The sequence below is a fragment of the Lepidochelys kempii genome, chromosome 1 (genome assembly GCF_965140285.1).
Source record: "Lepidochelys kempii isolate rLepKem1 chromosome 1, rLepKem1.hap1, whole genome shotgun sequence".
Taxonomy (NCBI): Eukaryota; Metazoa; Chordata; order Testudines; family Cheloniidae; genus Lepidochelys; species Lepidochelys kempii.
The window spans coordinates 245,489,581-245,512,219 of NC_136380.1; the positions used below are offsets into that span (position 1 = coordinate 245,489,581).

The following is a 22,639-nucleotide window of genomic DNA, read 5'->3' on the forward strand; positions in this document are numbered from 1 at the left end:
TGGGGCACTAGCTGGACTCCATTAAAAGATTATTTCAGACATAATTCTTTTATAATGGCATTTTTTGTTTGTGATATTAATAGAGTATGCATGCTGAAGCTTATTCAGCAGGGGAAGTGATCTGCTGGGGCCATGGTTGTAGATGGAACCCTGCTGGCAGAGTAGAATTTGAATTCCTATTTTATTGCCTGGATGAGCAGAAGCTGATTTAATCCCCTGCCAACTGCTGCTGCCCACCTGAGCCCCAGATCTGATCCCTAACCCACTCACTCAATCCCCTGCTCCTTCCTGTATCCCTAGAGCTGATACGAGACACCAGCCCTCTCTACTCCTTCTGAGTGAGTGGCAGAGGGTTTGAGCATCATTTCTATGAAACAGTGCGACAGACAGAGTAACGCACATGGAGAGAGCATAGTAATAGACGGAAGGCTTTTAAAAAACAACCTTAATTTCCACATGCCACAGCAGACGATATGGTGAGAGGAGGTGAGAAAAAGCAGTCTAGTGCTGAAGGAAGGGAGAAGAGGTCTTGGCTCCCACCCCACCTTCTTGCTGGCCATCACAGCTGAGCCTGTGTTGGGAGTAGGGGGTGGTGATGGTAACTGACTGGTGATATGGGCCAATATCTGCTTACTTCCATACCAGAGGAAGAGTAACGAAGGAGAAAATTGTGACTCTGAGGATGGAGCACAAGTCCCTCTGAAAGGCAGTAGAATTTGTGCTTCTAAATCACTGAGGTGTATTTAAAACCCCCACTCTGAGCCACAATGCCTCTTGGATCTCCGCATAGCTACCACCCCAAGTTCAGGATTGTGCCTAATTTCATGTTAGCGCTTAAATTCTTTCTGCCACAATATGTTGCGAGGCTTAATTAATGTGGGTAAAATATTTGGAGACTTTGGGTGAAAGGCCCTATAGATATGCACATTATTATTATTTCTTTAATCAGAAATGTTTATCTTTTTATCCCATGACTGCATGTTGTATGGAATATTTAATATAAGAGGGAAAGTACCATGGCTACAACAGGCTACAACCTTCTGTAAACGGGAATAGCTTCCACCACTGTGGACTTCAAGGAGACTTATAGCACTTTGGTGATTCAGCAGCCTCAAAAGCCAATCATAGTCTTTGATTTGACTGTTTTGTTGACGTGCTTAAACTTTTAGAACACTGGTTCTCAACAAAACACAGAAACAATGGGCTGTACGTTTCTGAGAGATTATAGCATACTTTGAGTAGTGGTGTAGATCAAGTGACTTTTATTGCCCTGCAATGAATTGTCAAGAATTGCCGTTATGAAAATAAGTTTATGATGTATAGAAAATTAAGGATAACAGTCAGAGAACTGCTTTTATTAGGTCATCGGTAACATGCATGTCAGGTCACAAACAACCAGTAAAAAAGACTCCTTGTACGTCCAAACTTCTAAAGCCAATTTATGATGATTTCCTATATGGCAGTGAGAACTGTGTTTGTCTAAATTGGTTTTAATAACCTACATCTTCATTAAGCCTTATGTTTAAATAATAACTGCAAAGTTACACTGTTTTACAAGGCAGTTGTGCAGTTGCAGAGCATGTATTCTCTGAGGTCTAAAGTCAACTAATTTTAACCCAACAAGGAAACTGCATCATTGGCATATGAAAGCAAAGCAATCAGTTCTGTTGCGAGTGTTATACTGCAAGAGTTTGTGGTGTTGAATCTAGTAGTTACATTTTTTTTGTAAATTTCCTATTGGGGATGTAGTTAGAAGTCAAAGTTTCTTTATCTCTTCTTGGGTAAACTGAAGAGGAAAACTGGAGAAGGGAGATACAAGATCTGTCGGATCCCAGTGAGTAAGAATTTAAATCTGAGATATCATGGGTATTACAGCCATTTGTATTTCAAATTGATTAATTTGCTGACATCATTCTAGTGGCCCTGTCAAATAGATTTATTAAAACATCCATAAACATCAAACTGCTTCTATCAGCGAGAGGTGTCAGAGATGACTGTAAGCCAGCCAACAGTGCGGCAAAATCTGTTTTTCCCCATAGCTTGAACAATCAAATGCAGTCCTGCTTGTTAAAGCTCTGTAGAAAGCAGATATATACTGAAGCTGTGGCTGGCTTACAGTGATTTTGTTTGCATATGAAAGCTAAAACTAAAATCACTTGAAAGAAGAGCACAATGTATATATAGATTGAGTAAGAATTTTCCAAACACTGTGTTCCTGCTTTCTAACTGAAGGATACAATTCATAGACTAAATGGTTTCATCATTCAGTTAGCGAGAATTCAGAGGTTTATTGTGAGTCAGACATTTTGAGAGAGAAAATAAAATGGTGGACTGGGTGTTTACTTCCTGTTGATAGTCCTATTAGGGCTAAATTCGTCTCTGTTACACTGTTGTAAATCCATAGTAACTCCATACACTTCAGCAGAGTTACTGTGGGTGACACTTAAATAGGATTTTGCCCTTAGGACAGAAATGGTAGGATTTTATTATTTAAATAGATCTTTTTTTTATTTTGTGGTGAATTCAAACAATTTTTGTAATGAAATTTCTAACATAGTGGGTGCATATTTTAGTATTTTTTAAAAAGCATGTAGGAAGCATTGATGCTGCTGAAAATGAGTGATACTATACCATTCTAGTTATCCATAGAGCAGGACAATTGGACTGCATCTAGTAAGAGTTCTGACTGGAAAAGAGGCTCTTCGTTTAATAGAATTAAAGCTGTTTCACTCCAGCAACTGACTAATGCCATGACATAATGTCTTGGCCCACTATTAAGTCAGACTCATTTTTAATTTTCAAAGCATTTTATAAACATTAACGATATCACCTGGGCGATATAGTCGTACCTCAAAACCTTCCAAAGACCAAATATGAGATGCAGCATGGGTCAAAGTCCCCAAATGAGTGTGACCAGGAGAACTGTGGGGTAGAAATTCAAACTGTTGAGTGATTGATTTCTTTGACATTTCTGTACAAAGTGAGTTTCATGATTCAACCATTCCGATGTAAATAATATACAGTTAGAATAGTGAGAGAATGTCAGGTTGTTGTAAGACTAAAACTTAGATGTAAAATAAGTGAGGGATAGATAAGGGGTACGATCAGATGCGAATTATTGTTTAGCTCCAACGCTGAAGTGATGGGAGAAGTATGTGGATTAGGAGAATGGTAATGGGAAACAAAGCTTTTATTTACAGTTCACCATTTCAAATTCTGCTAAGGCTGTGAGCTAGAGGGTCTGAAAGTTACCACCTGACAGCTTTTGGGTAAAACGAGCAAGTGTCCACATCACAAAACCCTACTCACTACAATTTGCCTCACTGGCTCCCTGTTGGAAGTCTGGTCAAGGACTGAATGGGCCTGAACACCGAACAACCTCCTGATCCCTAAAAGTGGCATGTATCTTTTGAACAATTAGCACTGGCTAATAATTGATAGCATCTCATCACACAATCTATGCAATATTGGGTATTGAATGAAGATATACCTGCTCTTGTCATATTGTGTTGTGTAATACTTTGCTTTAGATAGAATGTATTATTTATGACCCCCTTCATGTTATGTAAATTATCAGTTTAATTTGCCCACATCACAATTGTGCTCAAAATTAGGGATGGTCCTAAACCAAAACCCTAGAGTTGAACACATAAGCTGGATCTGAAATCTGAAAAGTTTTCATGGGCCGCACCAGTACTCTGGATCCAAATTCTCCTGTTGAACTTGAGAGTTTGAAATCCAGATCTGAATCTCAGAGTAGTGGGGGGGCAAGGTTGAGATTAGGCCTAGAGATGAGTTTGAGCTGTGAACTTGATACAAATCATGGTCTATGGTTTAGATTTGGGGTGTTAGTTCAGGCCCATCTCTGCTTTGCTCTGTTTGGTTCTTAGAATACTTCACTAGGCTTCTATTCCATTTGTTTCTCCAGGTGTGATGAGTATGTCACACAGCTGGATGAGATGCAAAGGCAGTTGGCAGCTGCAGAGGATGAGAAGAAGACCTTAAACTCTCTATTGCGGATGGCTATCCAGCAAAAACTTGCCCTTACCCAGCGACTGGAGGATTTAGAGTTCGATCACGAGCAGTCCCGACGCAGCAAAGGCAAGCTTGGAAAGAGCAAGGACAGCCGCTCTAAAGTAAGTGAGGAAGCATCAGCCACCGTGCCAACCATAGACACTTTCCTCCTGCATAGTCAGGGCCCACAGCAACCAAACTTACTGGTCAGCAGTGGCACTCAGAGGAAAAGGTATGCATGCAGTGATCTTTATAGTACAGTGCAGTGGCCAGACTTTAGTTAAAGTCATTCACTGAATTGTAAACAGATTATTATTATTAATAATAATAATAATAATTATTATTATTTTGGTTGGGGAGAAGGGAGAGGGGAGGATAAAAATAGTGGCTGATCAAAACTCAAAGCCTGGCTAAGTGTGTTTCTGATTCCATCTACCCATAATGTTATCTCCTCCTTTTTACTGTAGTTGTAGACTATATTCTGTCAGTGTTTCAGTGCACCTTGTTTGTCCTTTTAAAATGAGTTAAGGTTTTGCATACAGCAAAATAACCTCCAGAAATTTTTAAAAAGATATGCTCTGTGAGCATGTCAATGCTTTTTTTCAAACCAAACAAACAAAACCTTTCTGATATGCTATAGTGCAGGGGTTCCCAAACTTGTTCCGCCGCTTGTGCAGGGAAAGCCCCTGGCGGGCCGGGCCGGTTTGTTTACCTGCCGCGTCCGCAGGTTCGGCTGATCGCGGCTCCCAGCAGCCGCAGTTCGTTGCTCCAGGCCAATGGGAGCTGCTGGAAGTGGCGAGGCGGCGGCCAGTACGTCCCTCGCCGCTTCCAGCAGCTCCCATTGGCCTGGAGCAGCGAACTGCGGCTGCTGGGAGCCGCGATCAGCCGAACCTGCGGACGCGGCAGGTAAACAAACCGGCCCGGCCCGCCAGGGGCTTTCCCTGCACAAGCGGCGGAAAAAGTTTGGGAGCCACTGATCTAGTACTTGCCTCTGTCTCCTCGTGAGTGGGAGAAGGATATGGATGTGTTCACTCGGATGAACTTTTCTGCATATTCAAAGGGAATGACTGCTGTTTATAACTTAAAGCAGATGTTCTGGTTGTTCAAGAAGTGAATTCTCATGTTGTCTTTTGACTGTCATGCCAAAGCTGTGTAGTTGTGGAGATGTCAGTGGTTCTGACACTGAAAAGGACTCCATTAGTGAAGTGTCCTGGGTGTTCATTCCCTTTCCCTGTACTTTCTGGTCACAATGTAAAGGATAAGAAAATGTTCAGGGAGCCCACTAAATGCTGAATATAATGATCGGGGGTGGGAAGGAGGGTGGAGAATAAATAAATAAACCTCATCTCCTCCTCAACTATGAAAAAGAATTTCCAACACAGGCAACATGTCGTGTTGTGGAAATGATAGGAGGTGGCAACACTAGCTGGTTTTACCTGTTAAACAAATTAGCATGCTGTTGTCATTCATGAGGCATTTAAAGATAATTAAAGTAAAACTCTTTTGTTTCCATATGTATTTTTCTTGGATCTCCTGCAAGACTATTCTCACCTTCCCCTTGTGATCAGAGCCATCCCAGGACTTCAGGGACCTACCTACAGAATATATTAAGAGCCCCCCTTGATCCCACCTCCACAGAATCATTTCTTCTGAGGGGCCCCCCTTCCATGAGTGAACTCATCCATGAGTACCGTCTCAGCAAGGAAAAAAGGTTAACCGTGGCCATACCAGGTAAACATTTTTTCCTTGGGTGCATGTGGTGCAAAGTGATTAGCAGAATAGGGGACCCCAAAACTGCACACACGATGTAATTTGGGCACCTTCTGTCAACTTTAAAATCAAAATGTCCTCTCCTATGTAATCTGTTGCAGCTGCTGGCAGAACGTCAGCTCCCACATGTACAAAAACTGGTTCTAGATGGTGTGGGTCAAGTTAATCTATTGTGTAAGTGGATACAACTCCCATTGGCATCCATAGGAGTTGCACCCAGTTACACCAGGGCTGAATTTGGTCCAGTGCCTCTTTTGTTAGCCAGTGATGAAAATACAAAATGAAAGTGAGAGAGGAATTAGGAGTTCAAAACCACTCACTAGAGCATATAATGGCTGGAAATAGGCAACGGTCAACAGTAGTATCTGTGTCCTGCTTGTGCTTGGCTACTTGATGGAGTTTTTTAAAGGTAATATTAAGCTCACAAAAGATTTATTTTATGTAAATTGATTCATGGGGTCCATCTTGCCAGGAAGCTTTCCTGGTTCCTAAGGTCATGTCATCTTTCTCTTCGTGGTGGGCAAACTAATCATTGCTATTTTTTCCTTAGAAATCAGAAAGCAATAAGGGGTCTGTGACTGAGCAGTGCTTTTAGCCTGTTTACATGAACACTTTTGATTGTCAATAGATATGTTCAACTGTTTGCTTTGAAGCTTGCCAGGCAGAAGAAGCCCAAACAGAAAATGTAAGAGGTAAAAACCAGACTGGTGGTATCCTCTGAAATAAATAAAATACCTGCTATAAGAAAATGGCATAATTATATCAGAATAGGCTGTCTCTCCCTTAGTGAAAGCAATACCACAGCAAGCTTAAAGTAGTGTGATTCAATTGACACCGGCTCATATATACCAGAAGCAGAACTGTAGGAAGCCTGAACAAAGCAGACACCCATAAGATTCTACCGTCAAAAAATCGAGTGGCTGACTGATGAAGGCAGCAGCTAAGAAATGACAACTTGCCACAGCAAATCGTATCTGTCTGTCATCAGGAATTCCTTTCAGATATTCCCATTGCATTGCTCTAGCAGCACCATAGGGGGTTACTGAATAAACCATCAGTTCTTACCTGTTAGGACTGATTATTTCAATAGGAGCATATAGGAGCAGTTGTGTCAATATTTTTCATAATTTGGAGGAAAGGGTAGTGTGCCAAGAAAGAGGAGATCATGTGTGTCTATAATTACCCTCTAGACAGGAATCTGTTCATTAAACACTGATGGTATCTGTTGTTTCTTCCTTCTCTTAGAATTGGGTCATGATCACTATTTCTGGGGGCCACTTACACTCCCCTAAAGAAACTGATCTTGCATTATTTGCATACCCAGAACTCCCAATTGCATAAGTAAAGGAGTTTCTTTCTTTTGTTAATGTAGAATTCACAAGATTCATAGATTTTTTAAGGCCAGAAGGAGCCATTACAATAATCTCATCTGATCTTCTGCATAGTAGAGGCCAAATAACTTCCTGGTACTGGAAAAGCAGAAGTGTTCCATTGATAATAAATTCTTATAGTCAAATAGTGCACTGTAGGTGCACCAGCATATCCTTAAAGACTATTAGGTTCTTAAGACAGTGTTATATATTGATGTATTCCTTTTCCTTCTCAAGGTAAAATACCCCTAAAATGGTTTCGTGGGTGGTGTTTATTGGCCTCTTTTGCTTTCATACGGCCCACATCTCAAGTAAACCTATTATAGTGGTTTGTTCAAATGAATGTGCTACTGAGCAGTTAATCCTGATGAAGGCAGATAGTTGTTTCCTCCCTCGTTTTCCTTTCCATTTCCTCATTTTACTTTACAGTTGAGTATGGCCATCAAAGCTTTATATCAGCTTCGGGTTTTAAGATTACCCTGGGCCTATTTTAGAATACGGATTGTGAATGACCGTGGGAAATTGACTAACATTGTTCTTATTGCAGCAGGCTTAGTTGTATTTTCTTGTTCCACAAAGCAGAAAGCATAAACACCTTATTCCATTGTCCATTTTTACAGGAATTTTGTAAGCTCTTTGTGTCAGGAACTGGGTATTTCTCCATGCATTGTACTGGGTTGGGCATAACATTTGGTGTTCAACAAATAACAATCCCTCTTCACCCTGTGGACTGTCAGATAGCAACAGCATCCAAACCCAAACTACACAAGAGAATGAAATACAAAGATTCTAGCAGCCATTTTCATTTAAATGAGCAATCATAAGTAGAATTAGCAATAGAATTCAAGAATGGTGACCCAGAATTAATTAAAACATCCACAACCACCCCGAAGAAGTTTGCAACCTTTATTCAGCAAACTTTTCCTGTGCTCTTCTTACCCAACTCCTATGACATAGTCCCAAGAAGACTCCATAACCCATTGCTCCCACTTCTACTCCTTTAGCGTTTTGTACATTTCTTCTTTGAATCTCCACTTCAAAGAAACAAGCCTTCTGGCCCAGTAAGACTGTCTGGCAGTCACTTTTTTGCCCATCAAGTTCACTATTTTTTTTTAACAATTGTCCGTGTTGATATGGTTTGTTCTCTTCATCTACAATTTAAACCCCCCCATATTTAATCTTATAAATGAACGTCCTTCTACTTATTACAGTGCTCACAGGTAGTGAACACCCAGCTAAGGTTGAAATGTGCCTCCCACTCTAACCCCTCCATAACCCCATCACTTCCTCAAACATATGGCCCTTGGGCTGAAATTGTCCATACTTGCTCTGAGTTCTGAGATGGATTTTTCACTGAAGTTTGAGAAAAATTGGTCCAGGTATCTTCAAGTTATGCAAGTGTGGGGAAAAAAATGGCTAAAGGTAGGAACTTCAAACTTGTATTGTTTTAATGTCCTCCTGAGGAAAGAAAAACACTATTGGTTCAGTAATTTTTTTTAAGTTATGGATATTTAAAATCAGCATTTCCTTCATAAGACAATTTCACCATATGACTTCTCTAGTCATTCTTTAATCTCCAGTGTGTTGGAATTAGAGATGTAATTGATAATGAAAACTAAGGACTAAAATAAGTGAATCTGGTGTGGAAAGATATCAGTTATGCCTCCCTATCCGTGAGCAGCTCCCTGTGCACCCGTTTTTACATTCCCATCTGTGTTGTTCATTTGTTCCTTGATGCTGCCCTTCTTTTAGATCTCCTGCTTGGCACATCACCTGGCTACCTTAGCCATGCCACATTCCTGGACACTGCTCCCTACTTTTAGGGAAGTGCTGGCGCTACTGGCCTTTTGGTAGAGAAGTTGGGTTGGTATCTGCAGTAAGGGGCTCTCATGGTGAAGATGACTGAGTGGATCCACCCCACACCAATAAAGAATTGCTGAGTTAAAGAACTCTCAGGAAATAATTCTTGATTCCTTCTTGATCCCAGTTGACTGTGTGCAACTAAATCAGCACATATAGACCATTCTGATTATTGCAGTATGATCCACCTGGGCTCCTTTATTGTACTAATGGTTTCTAATCACAATTGCTGAAAAACACCCATCAGTTCACTTACAAAGCATCTTGTTTGACTTCCTCAGAGTAATGTGTGTTTAGCTGTACTGTGGTCTTGCTGCACACTACACTGGGATCTCTTTTCCTATTTACACGAGAAAATTAGAGCAAAAAGGAAACAAAAGGCCCCGTAACACCTTTTATTCCTTCTAAAGGAGTCTCAGTAATGAACTTGATGCTGAATTTGACAGCGTCATAGCATGCAACATTGTATCACCAATGACCTTTTAATTTCAGTTGTATCTGAACTCCTTCCTCTCTAATTTTCATGCACAGACCCTGTAGATGATGTGATGAGATGGTCTTTAATATTCCACTACTGAAAATTTGACAGAGGCCATGTTTCTGTTGTCCTTTTTTGACTTTGTCAATGAAGGGAAGGAGAAAAGGTCCAAGGTTGGTCCTCAGCTCTTTTTCTTTGTCACATCTGTTATTTTGACATAAAACTTCTTTGTTATTTGTAGCAAATTGAGCTTAAAATGATACATTTCACTCCATTTTGATTCTTGGAGTTGGAGAAAAAAGCTTTAGATAATGGTTTCATGGGGGGCTTTTGAGCATGCTGTAGAAAAACAAATGCCTGCAATTTATTCTCCATAAAACGTTTGAACCACCATACAGTAGTGGGTACTAAACTGCTCTGTATTACTCTTTGATGTTCAATCTTGCTGCTCTTAAGAGATCATTCACAATATTTTTTGGTACATACAGATCTCTGTCCTTCTTTTGCATGCTACTGAATCAAACTATTGCAGGTTTCACATTTGTGCATTGTTATATTTATATTTACCAACAGTAGACTTTAAATATGTAAAAATACCATACAGGGATACGTGTTGAAGTGTTTCAGATTTGTCAAGAGGAGAAACCACCATTTTTTTTCTAATAGAAAAGTACTATAGAATGTAATGGATAATTATGTTTGTGCTATAGAACTCTATATAATCGGTTTGAAAAACAAACACAAAACAAATTCTGTAGAAATGACATTGCTCTCTGAAATTCAGAGACCAGCTGAGGCCAGATCCCCAGTTTATGTAAATCAGTGTAGTTCCATTGGAGCTATGCTCATTTACACAAGCTGAGGATTTGGCTCTGTAGGTTTTAGATTTCATTACTATTAATGACTAATTAATTTATTAATTACTATACAGCCTTTGCATAAAGAATACCATAGTGACCTGGAAAGGGTTTTTTGTTTAAATAAAAACCTGTTTAAAGGGTTTTAAATCAAAAAGAGGTTCAGTCCTCCAAGGTACTCAATGTCTCCAAGGGGCTCAGCATGTTCAAATCTCATTAGCATCAGGGGACATGGAAGGCACTGAGCATCTGTCAGGAGGTGCTTAGTACCATGCTAGATCAGCTCACAAGTAATGAAAAATTCATGTGGCCTTTATTTTTTCATTTCCAGTTGGATGATGATGATGATTGATGATGATGATGATGTTGTTTTAAAGAATTGTTTCCTGTAGCAACACTGCGTAACTACTGAATATTTAATTTAATAATTTTCCTCAGAAGTATTTTATACAATTTTTATTCTGTTTTTATTTGATTTATATTTCACCTTCTCTCTTTGTTGATAAGTGTGTGTGTGTGTCTGTGTGTGTGTTTAATTATAATGAAAATGTTATACATGTGTATTTAACACATGGGGCCAGATCCTTGGTTTCTGTTCCAGCCTGTTTGCACTGCTCAGGCTGCTGGAAAGTGGCAGCCAGTGGATTCCCTTGGTGTATGAGAACCCCCCACAGCACATAAATCTGTCTCTATACCACCTCTTCCCTTCCCTTCTGCACCGGAGCCACCTGATGCTGGGGAGAGGTTACAAAAGTGTCTATAAGGGGTGGGGCTATAGTTCATCCCTCTGGCCAATCCTCAACCAGTAGAGTAATCCTTGTGGGACAATTATTACTCCTGAGGGAATTCTGCACCAAAAAATAAAAATAAAAAAGTAAAAATATTTTAAAATTCTGCAAATTTTATTTCTCAATAACTAAATGCAGAGGCTCCAGCATGGCAGTGGGGAGCACAGGCCGCTGGCTGCATGGAGGTGGGAGATCACCCTGCAGCATCCCCCAGGACAGGAATTCAGCAGTGAGGCTGCACCCGAAGCCCCAGAAGCACCCCAGGCCCTGCCCCTCCCTCTGCACCAGGTACACCGGGTGTTGGCAGACAGCCTCAGCCCAGCAGGATCTAAGTATGGAGGGCTTAGTCTGGGGGGGATCCAGATGTGGGGTAAGAGGGTTCTGTGTGGAAAAATCTGGGTGCAGGCAGCTCAGTGGGAGATCTGGATGCACAGGGGTTTGTTGGGCACTTCCGGGTACTGGGGCAATGGGACTCTGCAGGGGGGTCCAGGTGAAGGTGGTTGGGGCTCATCAGGGGGAGCCTGGGGTAGGGGATAGGGCTTATCAGGGGGGTCTGGGTTTGGGAGGATGGGGCTTGGCATGCGGGGCTCTTCAGGGTGGTCCAGGTGCAGGATGGCTGGGGGTTTGATGGGCCTGCTTAATAGGAGAGCCCCAGCTGCAACTGCTGTTAAGGGGACACTGCATGATGAATTCCCACTGCACCCCCAATTCCCCTATCTCCTTCCCTTCCCCAGTCCATCCCCCTTCCCCACTGCCCCCGCCTCTATCCCCTCCTCCTTCCTCTCCCCTCTGTCCTATCTCCCTCCTCTCACTCCCACATCCACTTCCCCTGCCTTATCTCACCCCCTTCCTTTCCCACTGCCTCTTCCTCTCACCACCCTGTCCCCATTTCTCCCTCCACCCTTGCCCTGCCTACCATGGGCACTCACTGTTGTACAGAAAACAGGCACCCTCCTCCAGCCAGGCAGCTCTGTGCACACTGAAATGCAGGGGGCAGTGGCATGTGACCCCGTGTGCCCCTCCACGCCTCGCCTCTGGTTGGTAGGGGGCAGTGCCTCCTCCAACTATGCCCATGGGCATCCATGACACCCCACCCCCACACACACACACCCAGCATGGCTTCCCGTTGCTTCCAGATTACTTTGTGCTGGGAAGCAAAGAATCTGCGGAGGGGGGACATATTTCCTGCACGCATGAAGTGGCATTTCCCCAGGAGTAAATAATTGTAGCTAGGGCTGTCAAATGATTAAAAAAATTAATCATGATTAATCGTGAGATTAAAAAATTAATCACAGTTTTAATCACACTGTTAATAATAGAATACCATTTATTTAAATATTTTGGATATTTTCTACATTTTCAAATATATTGATTTCAATTATAACACAGAATACAACATGTACAGTGCTCACTTTATATATTTTATTATAAATATTTGCACTGTAAAAATGATAAGAAATAGTTATTTTTCAGTTCACCTCATACATATACTGTAGTGCAATCTCTTTATCGTGAAAGTGAAACTTACAAATGTAGAATTATTTTTTTTCATAACTGCACTCAAAAATAAAACCATGTAAAACTTAAGAGGCTACAAGTCCGCTCAGTCCTACTTCTTGTTCAGCCAATCACTCACAAGTTTGTTTACATTTATGGGAGATAATGCTGCTCGCTTGTTCACAATGTCACCTGAAAGTGAGAACAGGTGTTTGCACGGCACTCTTGTAGCTGGCGTTGCAAGGCATTTATGTGCCAGATATGCTAAACTTTCATATTCGCCTTCATGCTTCGACCACCATTGCAGAAGACATGCTTCCAAGTTGATGATGGGTTCTGCTTGATAACTATCCAAAGGAGTACAGACTGATGCACATTAATTTTCATCAACTGAGTCAGATGCTATCTTTTTTTTGTGGTTTGGATGCTGTAGTTTCCGAATCAGAGTGTTGCTCTTTCAGTACTTCTGACAGCATGTTCCACACCTCGTCCCTCTCAGATGTTGGAAGGCACTTCAGATTCTTAAACCTTGGGTCGAGTGCTGTAGCTATCTTTAGAAATCTCACATTGGTACCTTCTTTGCATTTTGTCAAATCTGCAATGAAAGTGTTCTTAAATTGAACAATATATGCAGGGTGGTCATCTGAAACTGCCATAACAACAAATATATGGCAGAATGTGGGTAAAACCACAGAGCAGGAGACATACAGTTCTCCCCCAAGGAGTTCAGTCACATATTTAAGTAACGCATTCTTTTTTTAACGAGCATCATCAGCATGGAAGCATGTCCTCTGGAATAGTGGCCAAAGCATGAAGGGGTATATGAATGTTTAGCATATCTGGCATGTAAATACCTTGCAACGCTAACTACAAAAGTGTTTTGGTTTTGAGTGCAGTTATGTAACAAAAAAAAGTCTACATTTGTAAGTTGCACTTTAACGATAAAGAGATTGCATTACGGTATTTGCATGAGGTGAATTAAAAAAATATTATTTCTTTTGTTTCTTTTTTACCGTGCAAATATTTTTAATAAAAATAATATAATGTGAGCACAGTACTCTTTGTATTCTGTGTTGTAATTTAAATCAATATATTTAAAAATGTAGAAAAACATCCAAAAATATTTATAATAAATTTAAATAGATATTCTATTATTGTTTAACAGTGCGATTAAAACTGCAATTAATCACTATTAACTTTTTTAATCGAGTTAATTTGTTTTGAGTTAATCGCTTAAGTTAAGTGTGATTATTTGACAGCCCTAATTATAGCCAGTGTAATTTACACCCTTGAAAGAGAAGAAAAAGTTGGTTTTTTTTAATCTGTTTGGTTTCTATCTTCTTTTTTCTGATGCTATTAATCTTCAAACTTTGGAGTTATACAGGTTACAACTTCTAATTTTAGTGGCTAATAAGCAGTTCAGCTTTGCTTTGCATTTAAGAACCAAATCCACAAAACTGTTCCTAACTTTATAAACTCCAGTACCATAAGTATCCCTTAAATTCCTACACCTTGATTTCTTCTAACATCTCTTTCTTTTGGGACAGCAGGACTGTTAGAAACCTATACAACTAGGAAAGCATAATTTCTTTAAAAAAAAAAAAAACCAAGGTGATCCAAGGCCATTGATAAAAGTTTTTAGCTTAGGTACTAATTTTGCAGTTAGCCTGCTTTTCAAAAGTATACCATCAGCCTATTCAACCAAGCCATAACAATGCCTCACTTGTCTCCTAGAACAAGGTTGATTGTAGACTTGGAAGTTTTTTAAAAAAACGTTTCTTCTCCTTGTCTTAAATTAAATGTTTTGGGTCAGTGGAACGCATTCAGAAAAGAGAAGCCATATGGACAGAAAATTGACAATTCCTTCTGTGCTAGTTAACTGTTGACGAAGCGTTTGATTCTGTAACAGGCTTCTGGTCTCAAAATTTTGTTGGGTGTAAGATCCAATTTTATGTATACATCGTGATAAATAATTAACTTTTTTGTTTAACGTAGCCACAGATATATAGCTAAAAATGCAACAGTACCACATAACCCTGCTTTTCAAAGAAATCTGTCAAAATTAATTCATTCAAAATTTTAACATACCTTAAAAATACTGGGCTAGATTCACCAGTAGGGCCTCTGGTTGCTTTCTACGGTGATGAAAAGCAGTCATAAACTGGCTTAACCAGCCAGATCAGATCAGTTTGTGGCTGCTCTATGTAATTAGAGCAACACAAAGCAGCTGGACCATGCTGAGGAATCTGGTCCAACATTTTAAAAAAATTGTCCTGACTCTGGAAATCCTCCAAATTCACAAAACTGAGGTCAACTACATAGATCAAATACAAATTACTCTCTTGGGTGTGTCATGGGCAAGAGGGTCTTAGTCTGAGTTTCTCTGTGATTCCCTGAATATGCATAAAATATATTTCTATGCACAGTGAATGCGTTCATGTTTATGGTCTGAATTCATATGCGCAAGTTGTCTTATCTATTTTTGTACACAGACAGGCTATTGACATTGACAGGATTCCTGCAGCAATAGTTTAATGTGTCTAACACTGTTTATGGAAATTATTTTAATCCATTTTTTCAGGGTTATGAACTGTAACTAAACCAGGTACTACATCCAAAAAGGATAATTTAGATATCTTTAATTTAATGTTATTACTTGTGTCCATTTTTTGTTCTGTTTCTGTTTTTTATTATTTTTGTAATGAACCATTTGTGTGTATGTAATTTTGTTTTCATTGTTTAATGTGTGGGGTTAGAGCATACATATAGAAATATCTATATATCCTTGCTATTAAGGTCTACATGTTCTACATCTGATATGCTCACTTAACTAAGCTTAATGAGCATTATGCATTTACATCACTCCTACTGTGGTACATTTGTCCTTGTGAAAGCGACTTCAAAACTGAAGAGAAGTATCATTGCCAAGGACTTTAGCTGGCTGTAACTGATCAAGAAATCAGCTGGCTAAATGTACTTTTACCTCCTGGTGCCACTGTGAATAGGACCACTTTGCTTTATGCTTTTTCTCTGTTATGTTTAGCTTCCTAATTACCACAGACAAGACCGATGGCATACATTTCATGCTGATCAATATCATTTAACTATTATGATTACATGAATTTACTGCTGTGCCACTGGTTGTATTTGCTTCTATTTGTATTTTCTCATTATGTTTTTAAAGTGGATTTAAAAAACCCTCCTTATGAATATATGTTGCCAGCTACAAAACAAAATTAAATAAGGAAATAAACGATTGCAGTGAAGTCCATGTCTTAAGGCTGAATATTATCAAGAGGTTATTGACTTTTTTCCATGTGCATAAACATTGTTACCTGGTTCTTAGATTGAATTTGTCTCATTTAAATAACAAATTTTAGCAACTTTCGTTGGAAGTTCTTGATTAGAATCAATTAGACTTTAGGCTGTTTCCAACCAAGTATATAGGCAGGTAACACATCACCTCTTTTAAAAATGTATTACCAGTACTCTGTTACTTTCCATAAAAAGATTGTGTTCCTGAATCTACCACCCTCAATTATCTGAAACAATTATTAACAGTTCTTCAAAATTCCTTTAACAAATAATGTCTGTCTTTATGTTCTGTGAAAAGGTTTAATGCAGTTTCATGAGTTACTTATTTTGATCACCAACAATACCTGAATATTAATTATTGTGCTAGTCATCTGAAAACATAAGATGGTGCAGAAGTGAGTCTCTGCTTGTTTAAGTTAGTGAAGCAAGGATTTTTTTTTTATCTCTGTTGCAGAGCTGTTCCTTGGGAGGTCATCATCTAATCTCACCAGTAACTTCTGTCATCAAAATGAACATATTCATTATTGTAGATGTATTGCTGTTTAGGGCTGTGACAGTTGCCAACAGTGCCTTTAGAGTCTATTCCAAAGCCTACCAAAATCCCATTCACCTTGACTTCAGCAGGCCTTGGATCAGACTCTTACGTGTACCCTGACATGGTACAAATTGTACCATGGCCTTGGCCATGTTTGCGGGCCAGAATGACCTTTGAAATGTATCCACCAGTCTTAAATTGATAACCTAGACAACAGTATCACAAGTGATATGTTTGTAAGCCTTTTCCTTTTTGTTTTTGAAGCCTCTAAATGATATATCACATTTTTAATATAAGTGTGTACACGGTAGATGCTTGGATCTGTAGAAATGCTATTTCTGTGAACTGTATAACACCCTTAACATAATATCTTTTTAAGCTTCTGTCCATTCCCATTTCTGCTAATTTACTAACTCACTATTTAGCTTGTCATTAGATTTTGTGAGGAATGATTTAAAACATATCCCACAAATTATATTCAGTATAAAAATGCAAAAGCATGATAACAATAAAAAAGTTTCAAATGGTCAAGAAATTTCTTAATATTGTTTTTTGTATCTGGAGAAAAAAATGCATGTTACAATAAGCCATTGTAACATACAAATGCATGTTACAATAAGCCACAACGAGGCAAAGATGAAGGTTAAAGTTGACATGCAGCTTTGCTTGCATTACTTTGGTCTGATTGTCATTCACGTGAGCAATGGAGTCCATGGAAAGACCAGGGGACACTTTAATTGGGGCTGGCAGGTAATTCAGGTGTCAGAAGAAAGTACTGAATAAAACTAACTAAAAAATTATGAAAAATCAGCTGTCTGGTCTCCTGATATGGGACAGCATGTTAAAAGGTGGGGAGGGAAGACTGAGAAAGGTATAGTGAATTGAGAAGTGGAACAGACCTGGGTGGACCAGCGTGGTTTTTTTAAAAAGATTATTTTGAATGATGCTTTCAGATAGGTGAAAATGTTTCTACAGTGTTGGGCAATGGGTACAAGATTTTGATAAAATACAAATATAAAAAAATATAAGAACATATGACCGATAGGGACCATCTGGGTTATTGATCCAGTCCCCTGCTATCACAGGAAATCCAAGGCAGGAAATATAATTAAAGAATTTAAATTTCCCACTGTTAAAAGAAAAAGAGCAAGAGGCCAGTGCAGCTAAGACAGCATCAGCATCTCCTGCACTAGCATATCTCTGTCTTCCTTTGATATTATGATCATTCTTAGGGTTAGATTTTCAGATGATGTAAAATCATCTGGCCCTTAATCTTGTATAGCTGGTATAGGTTTGGCTCCCAACTTCTGGTTTACTTAATCTTTGTTTCCCCCGAGCCTTTCTTTACTAAATGCTTGCTTAGCAAAGAGAGGCCTGCATCTTCTCACCTTCATTCCTAAATCTTGGGTGAAAATCTTGTCCTTCTGTGCCACTTCTGCTGCCTGCCCTCTGACTTTTTCTATTGCTTTAATTTCTGTTCCCTACGTAAAGAGCTCTAATGCAACCTGTCCCTCTCTTTGAACATTACTTGCACATTAAGTTTCAAAACCTGCCCCAGCCTACACTGAGAGAGGGAGCAGTGATTGCTCAGTGAGTCTTTTGCTAAAGGAATCTAGCTTCCTGGAGCAGGATTCAAAGCAGTGGGGCACATTTCATTTCTGCTCAGAGCAGGAGCACTAAGAACATAAGAACAGCCATATTGGGTCAGACCAAAGGTTCATGTAGCCCAGTATCCTGTCTTCTGACAGTGGCCAGTGCCAGGTGCTTCAGAGGGAATGAACAGAACAGATAATCATCACGTGAAACTCATAGGCAGCAGGTTTAAAACAAGCAAAAGGAAATATTTCTTTACACAACACACAGTCAACCTGTGGAACTCCTTGCCAGAGGATGCTGTGAAGGTCAAGACTATAACAGGGTTCAAAAATGAACTAGATAAATTCATGGAGGATAGGTCCATCGATGGCTATTAGCCAGGATGGGCAGGGATGGTGTCCCTACCTCTGTTTGCCAGAAGCTGGGAATGGGTGACAGGGGATGGATCATTTGTTGATTACTTGTTCTGTTCATTCCCTGTCGGGCACCTGGCATTGGCCACTGTCGGAAGATTTCTTTCTTGAGTGGTAACACCTAATTTAGACCCCATCATTTCATATGTATCATTGGGATGATATTTTCCAATGTGAGTTACTTTCCATTTATCAACATTTAATTTCATCTGCCTTTTTGTTGGCCAGTCACGCAGTTTTGTGAGATCCCTTTGTAACTCTTCATAGCCTGCTTTGCACTTAACTGTCTTGAGTAGTTTTGTATCATCTGCAAATTTTACCCCCTCACCCCTTTTTCCAGATCATTTATGAATATGTTGGACAGTACTGGTCCCAGTACAGACTCCTGAGGGACACCACTATTTACCTCTCTTTATTCTGAAAACTGACCATTTATTCCTGCCCATTGTTTCCTATCTTTTAACCAGTTATTGATCCATGAGGGGACCTTTCCTCTTATCCCATGACAGCTTACTTTGCTTAAGAGCCTTTGGTGAGGGACCTTGTCAAAGACTTTCTGAAAATCTAAGTACACTATATCCACTGGATCACCCTCATCTACATGCTTGTTGACCCCCTTAAAGAATTCTAGTAGATTGTTGAGGCATGATTTCCTGTTACAAAAACCATGTTGACTCTTCCCCAACAAATCGTATTCATCTATGTGTCTGATCATTCTGTTTTTTGCTATAGTTTCAACCAATTTGCTTAGTACTGAAGTTAGGCTTACCAGCCTGTAATTGCTGGGATTGCCTCTGGAGCCTTTTTTAAAAAATGGCGTCACATTAGCTATCCTCCAGTCATCTGGCACAGAAGCTGATTTAAATGATAGGTTACATACCACAGTTAGTACTTCTGCAATTTCACATTTTAGTTCCTTCAGAACCCTTGGATGAATACCATCTGGTCCTGGTGACTTATTACTGTTTAATTTATCAATTATCACTGTTGCACCTGGATAATGGTTGCTGCTGATAGGATAATGCTTGCTAGCTGGATGGGTGCATCTCCTAACCTACAAACCATGCCACCAGTGGAACATGTCTTCTGGTGCTCTTGTGTGGGTTAAAGCATCCTTGCCTGTTTCTTACATACTGGAGGAAAAGAGGAAATGTCCCCACCGCTTGTGCATGAATTCAGTAGAGGTCAGGATTTAGCGAAATCTACATGATTTCCTACAGTTTTCTGTGCATTGCAGGGCTAAAGTAGCTGGAACTCTGTGTTTGCTAAAATCTCAGTTGCACTGGGAAATTATCTGGCTAAATGCTAAGAGGAAGAAAAAAAGCCTAGTTGTATTGTTGGTTAGATGAAAGAGATCAGTAATAGTGTAGCCAGGGAAGCCTGAGATATTCCAGGAAGCAATTTAAACAAACTGATCCACAAAGCCATATATCTTCATGGCCAAACCAAAGTATAGCACTAAATTATTATTGTTAACAGTGCTTTATCACATTGTTCTGTGGTAGTCAGTAATACAGATGGCATCTTTCTAAATGCTTTTCTTTATCCCAGTAATGACATATTCTAGCCAGTCCAATAAACCAATCACCAGTTCTTGCTGATACGAAGCCTTTAGTTTATCTAATGCTTTCCTTCCATGCTTGTTATGAGACTGCATCTTTTGTACATACTTCAGCAGTAAACACATATTGAAACAGACATTGGGGAGTGATGAGATTTACACCTTTGGAAGTTTCCCTGTATTGCTGATCTTAACCCAATCAGTACTGTGTGTGTTTCTAAACCTTTGCTATAATAGAGAATTAAAAATATTTGATCAGAGCTGGCCCAAACATGCCCAGGAGCTGGGCAGGGGCATGTGAATACCTGTTCAGAGGTCAGTTTTGCAATCCCTGGGTCAATGTGACCTGGGCGAACTGCAGAAGCAGGATGTTCAGTTTTGCAGAATAATGAAATGTCTCATCACCCCCATATTCCTTTCCACCTGTCCCTAGAATCATTCTTTCTTCTACTATCCCCTGCACTCACTTAGTCCCAGCCTGCACAAGGCTATTCACAAATCCCTTGCAAATGAAACAATGGGCTAGGGTGGAATATGTTGGTCCGAAATCTCTGTTGTGAGCTCATCCCCCAGAGATGCTTTACCTGGGACATTGAGAAGTGAGCAGATCTATTGGCCAGCCCCCCACAAAGAACTGTGGAGGCAGTCAGCCTAGCCAGCCAGCCAAACAATGGGTGGGTGGGCAAAACAGGCAGATGAGCCTCTTCCCCAAGAAAAATGCAGCACACGGGAGGCACAAAGCTCTGTGTGGTAGAGACTTGTGTGGCCTGGGAGTGGAGAGATGACTGGACTTCCCCAAGCTTCCCCCTGCAGGAATAAAAACTGGAGGCAGCAGGATGGTGACCACATCTTAATTTTCTAAGCTCTCCCTTCTTCTTTCCCCCTCTTTCTTAAGAAAAAGAAAAGTTAAGTTCAGATTCTAGTATGGGTGAACTTTTGGTGGGTGAGGAGCACTTATTATATCTGATATGGTTGATTTATCTGTACACTGTAATATCATCTTGGTTCATTAACTTCTACCTGTGAAGGCATAAAATGCTGCCCATTACAGAAGGTGCTCCTCCTCCTCCATGTTTTGGAGGGTGTGAAATCTCTGATCTGGGGAGGAGGGAAAGAGCCAAGTACTGAAGAGTTTAAGGTCACCACCTTCTTCAGTTTTTCGTTCAGCACATTGTAAATAGAAAGACTTCTTCTGAGATTTTTTTAAGGTTAGGTCCAGTGCTTGTGAAGGCATCAGATTGATATTCCTTGCAACTAGAGACTGTCCATCCAAAGAACAGGTACAGTATGCGCAACGGTAATGCAAGCACACGCTGCCCTAGCAACAGGCCTCAATCTTGACCAGGAAGGGGCACCTATGGAGTTGAGAGAGTATCTTAATTTCCATGCTGTTCAGTTTCTTGTCCTGTGGAACGCCCAGCAAAGATGGCTGCTATGATGTAGACATCCTTCCAGTAGGAATTGGACTGAGATAGTCAACTCCTACACAGACCACAAACAGCCATCAGATGGTAGCTACTTTTGGTTACTATTGACCTGCATCAGATTCAGACCATTACACCCAAGGCGAAAGGTCCCCTCTCCCATTACCAGTCCCCTGAGCCATCCCATTGCCATCTTAGCTCCTCTTGATGCAATGTGCAGATGTTACTTATGTCATCTGTATGTTTAAATGGGAGTTCAGCAGCCTGTTCACATCTATTAACAATTTAATCCCTTCTTCAAATCAGCTTTGGGAAGAGACAAAATAAACAATGAAATAATCATTCATTTTTTGTTGAAAAACTCCATCCTATGTAAGAAAACTAGGGGAAAGCTAGAAACTCATGTAAAAAATGTTGAAGGGTGATTTTCTGCACGTAACACATTTAACATAAGTGTAATCTACAGCGTTGACACAATGTTAATGAAGGATCATTGCAAGACTTGCCACACAATATCACAGTCAACCTTACTGCATTAAATCAAATAGTAGATTTGGTGCTATCTAGCACTTATCAACCTTGTACCTGGAAGAAATACTATAAACGCTGCTGTGCTTCTACTGTACCACAGTCACTGCTTCCACTAAGTTACTGATCAGCAAGCCCTGGCCCGTGCCTCCGTTTGTTAACATGTTTGTAATAAGGTCTGGCACCTATCAATTATTCTGCTCTCCTCTGTGACCATACTGGCTGGTTTCCTTGGAGCATTGTTTGAGGACCATTACCAGCAGATCAACCAAAGTGATTATTCCCCTCTATTCGGCACTGGTGAGGCCACATCTGGAGTATTGCATCCAGTTTTGGGCCCCCCACTACAGAAAGGATGTGGAAAAGTTGGAGAGAGTCCAGTGGAGGGCAACAAAAATGATTAGGGAGCTGAGGCAGATGACTAATGAGGAGAGGATGAGGGAACTGGGCTTATTTAGTCTGCAGAAGAGAAGAGTGAGGAGGGATTTGATAGCAGCCTTCAACTACCTGAAGGGGGGTTCCAGAGAGGATGGAGCTTGGCTGTTCTCAGTGGTGGCAGAAGACAGAACAAGGAGCAGTGGTCCCAAGTTGCAGTGGAGGAGGTCTAGGGTGGATATTAGGATACATTATTTC

At 40.3% G+C, this 22,639-nt stretch overlaps 1 protein-coding gene across 9 annotated transcripts in view; it reads left to right on the plus strand.

Annotated features, from left to right (window-relative positions):
* Positions 1-22,639, plus strand: part of BICD1 (BICD cargo adaptor 1) — a 260,014-nt gene that overhangs the window by 209,701 nt on the left and 27,674 nt on the right. For 2 of the 9 annotated variants that reach the window (XM_073321711.2, XM_073321685.2), the window contains exon 7: positions 3,929-4,246. In XM_073321711.2, coding sequence (XP_073177812.2) covers positions 3,929-4,246 — 318 coding nt within the window. Of the gene's footprint in view, positions 1-3,928; positions 4,247-5,554; positions 5,746-11,275; positions 11,459-16,403; positions 17,027-22,639 lie in introns of those variants that run through there. The other 7 variants (XM_073321754.2, XM_073321737.2, XM_073321652.2 and 4 more) reach the window with 6 other exon arrangements.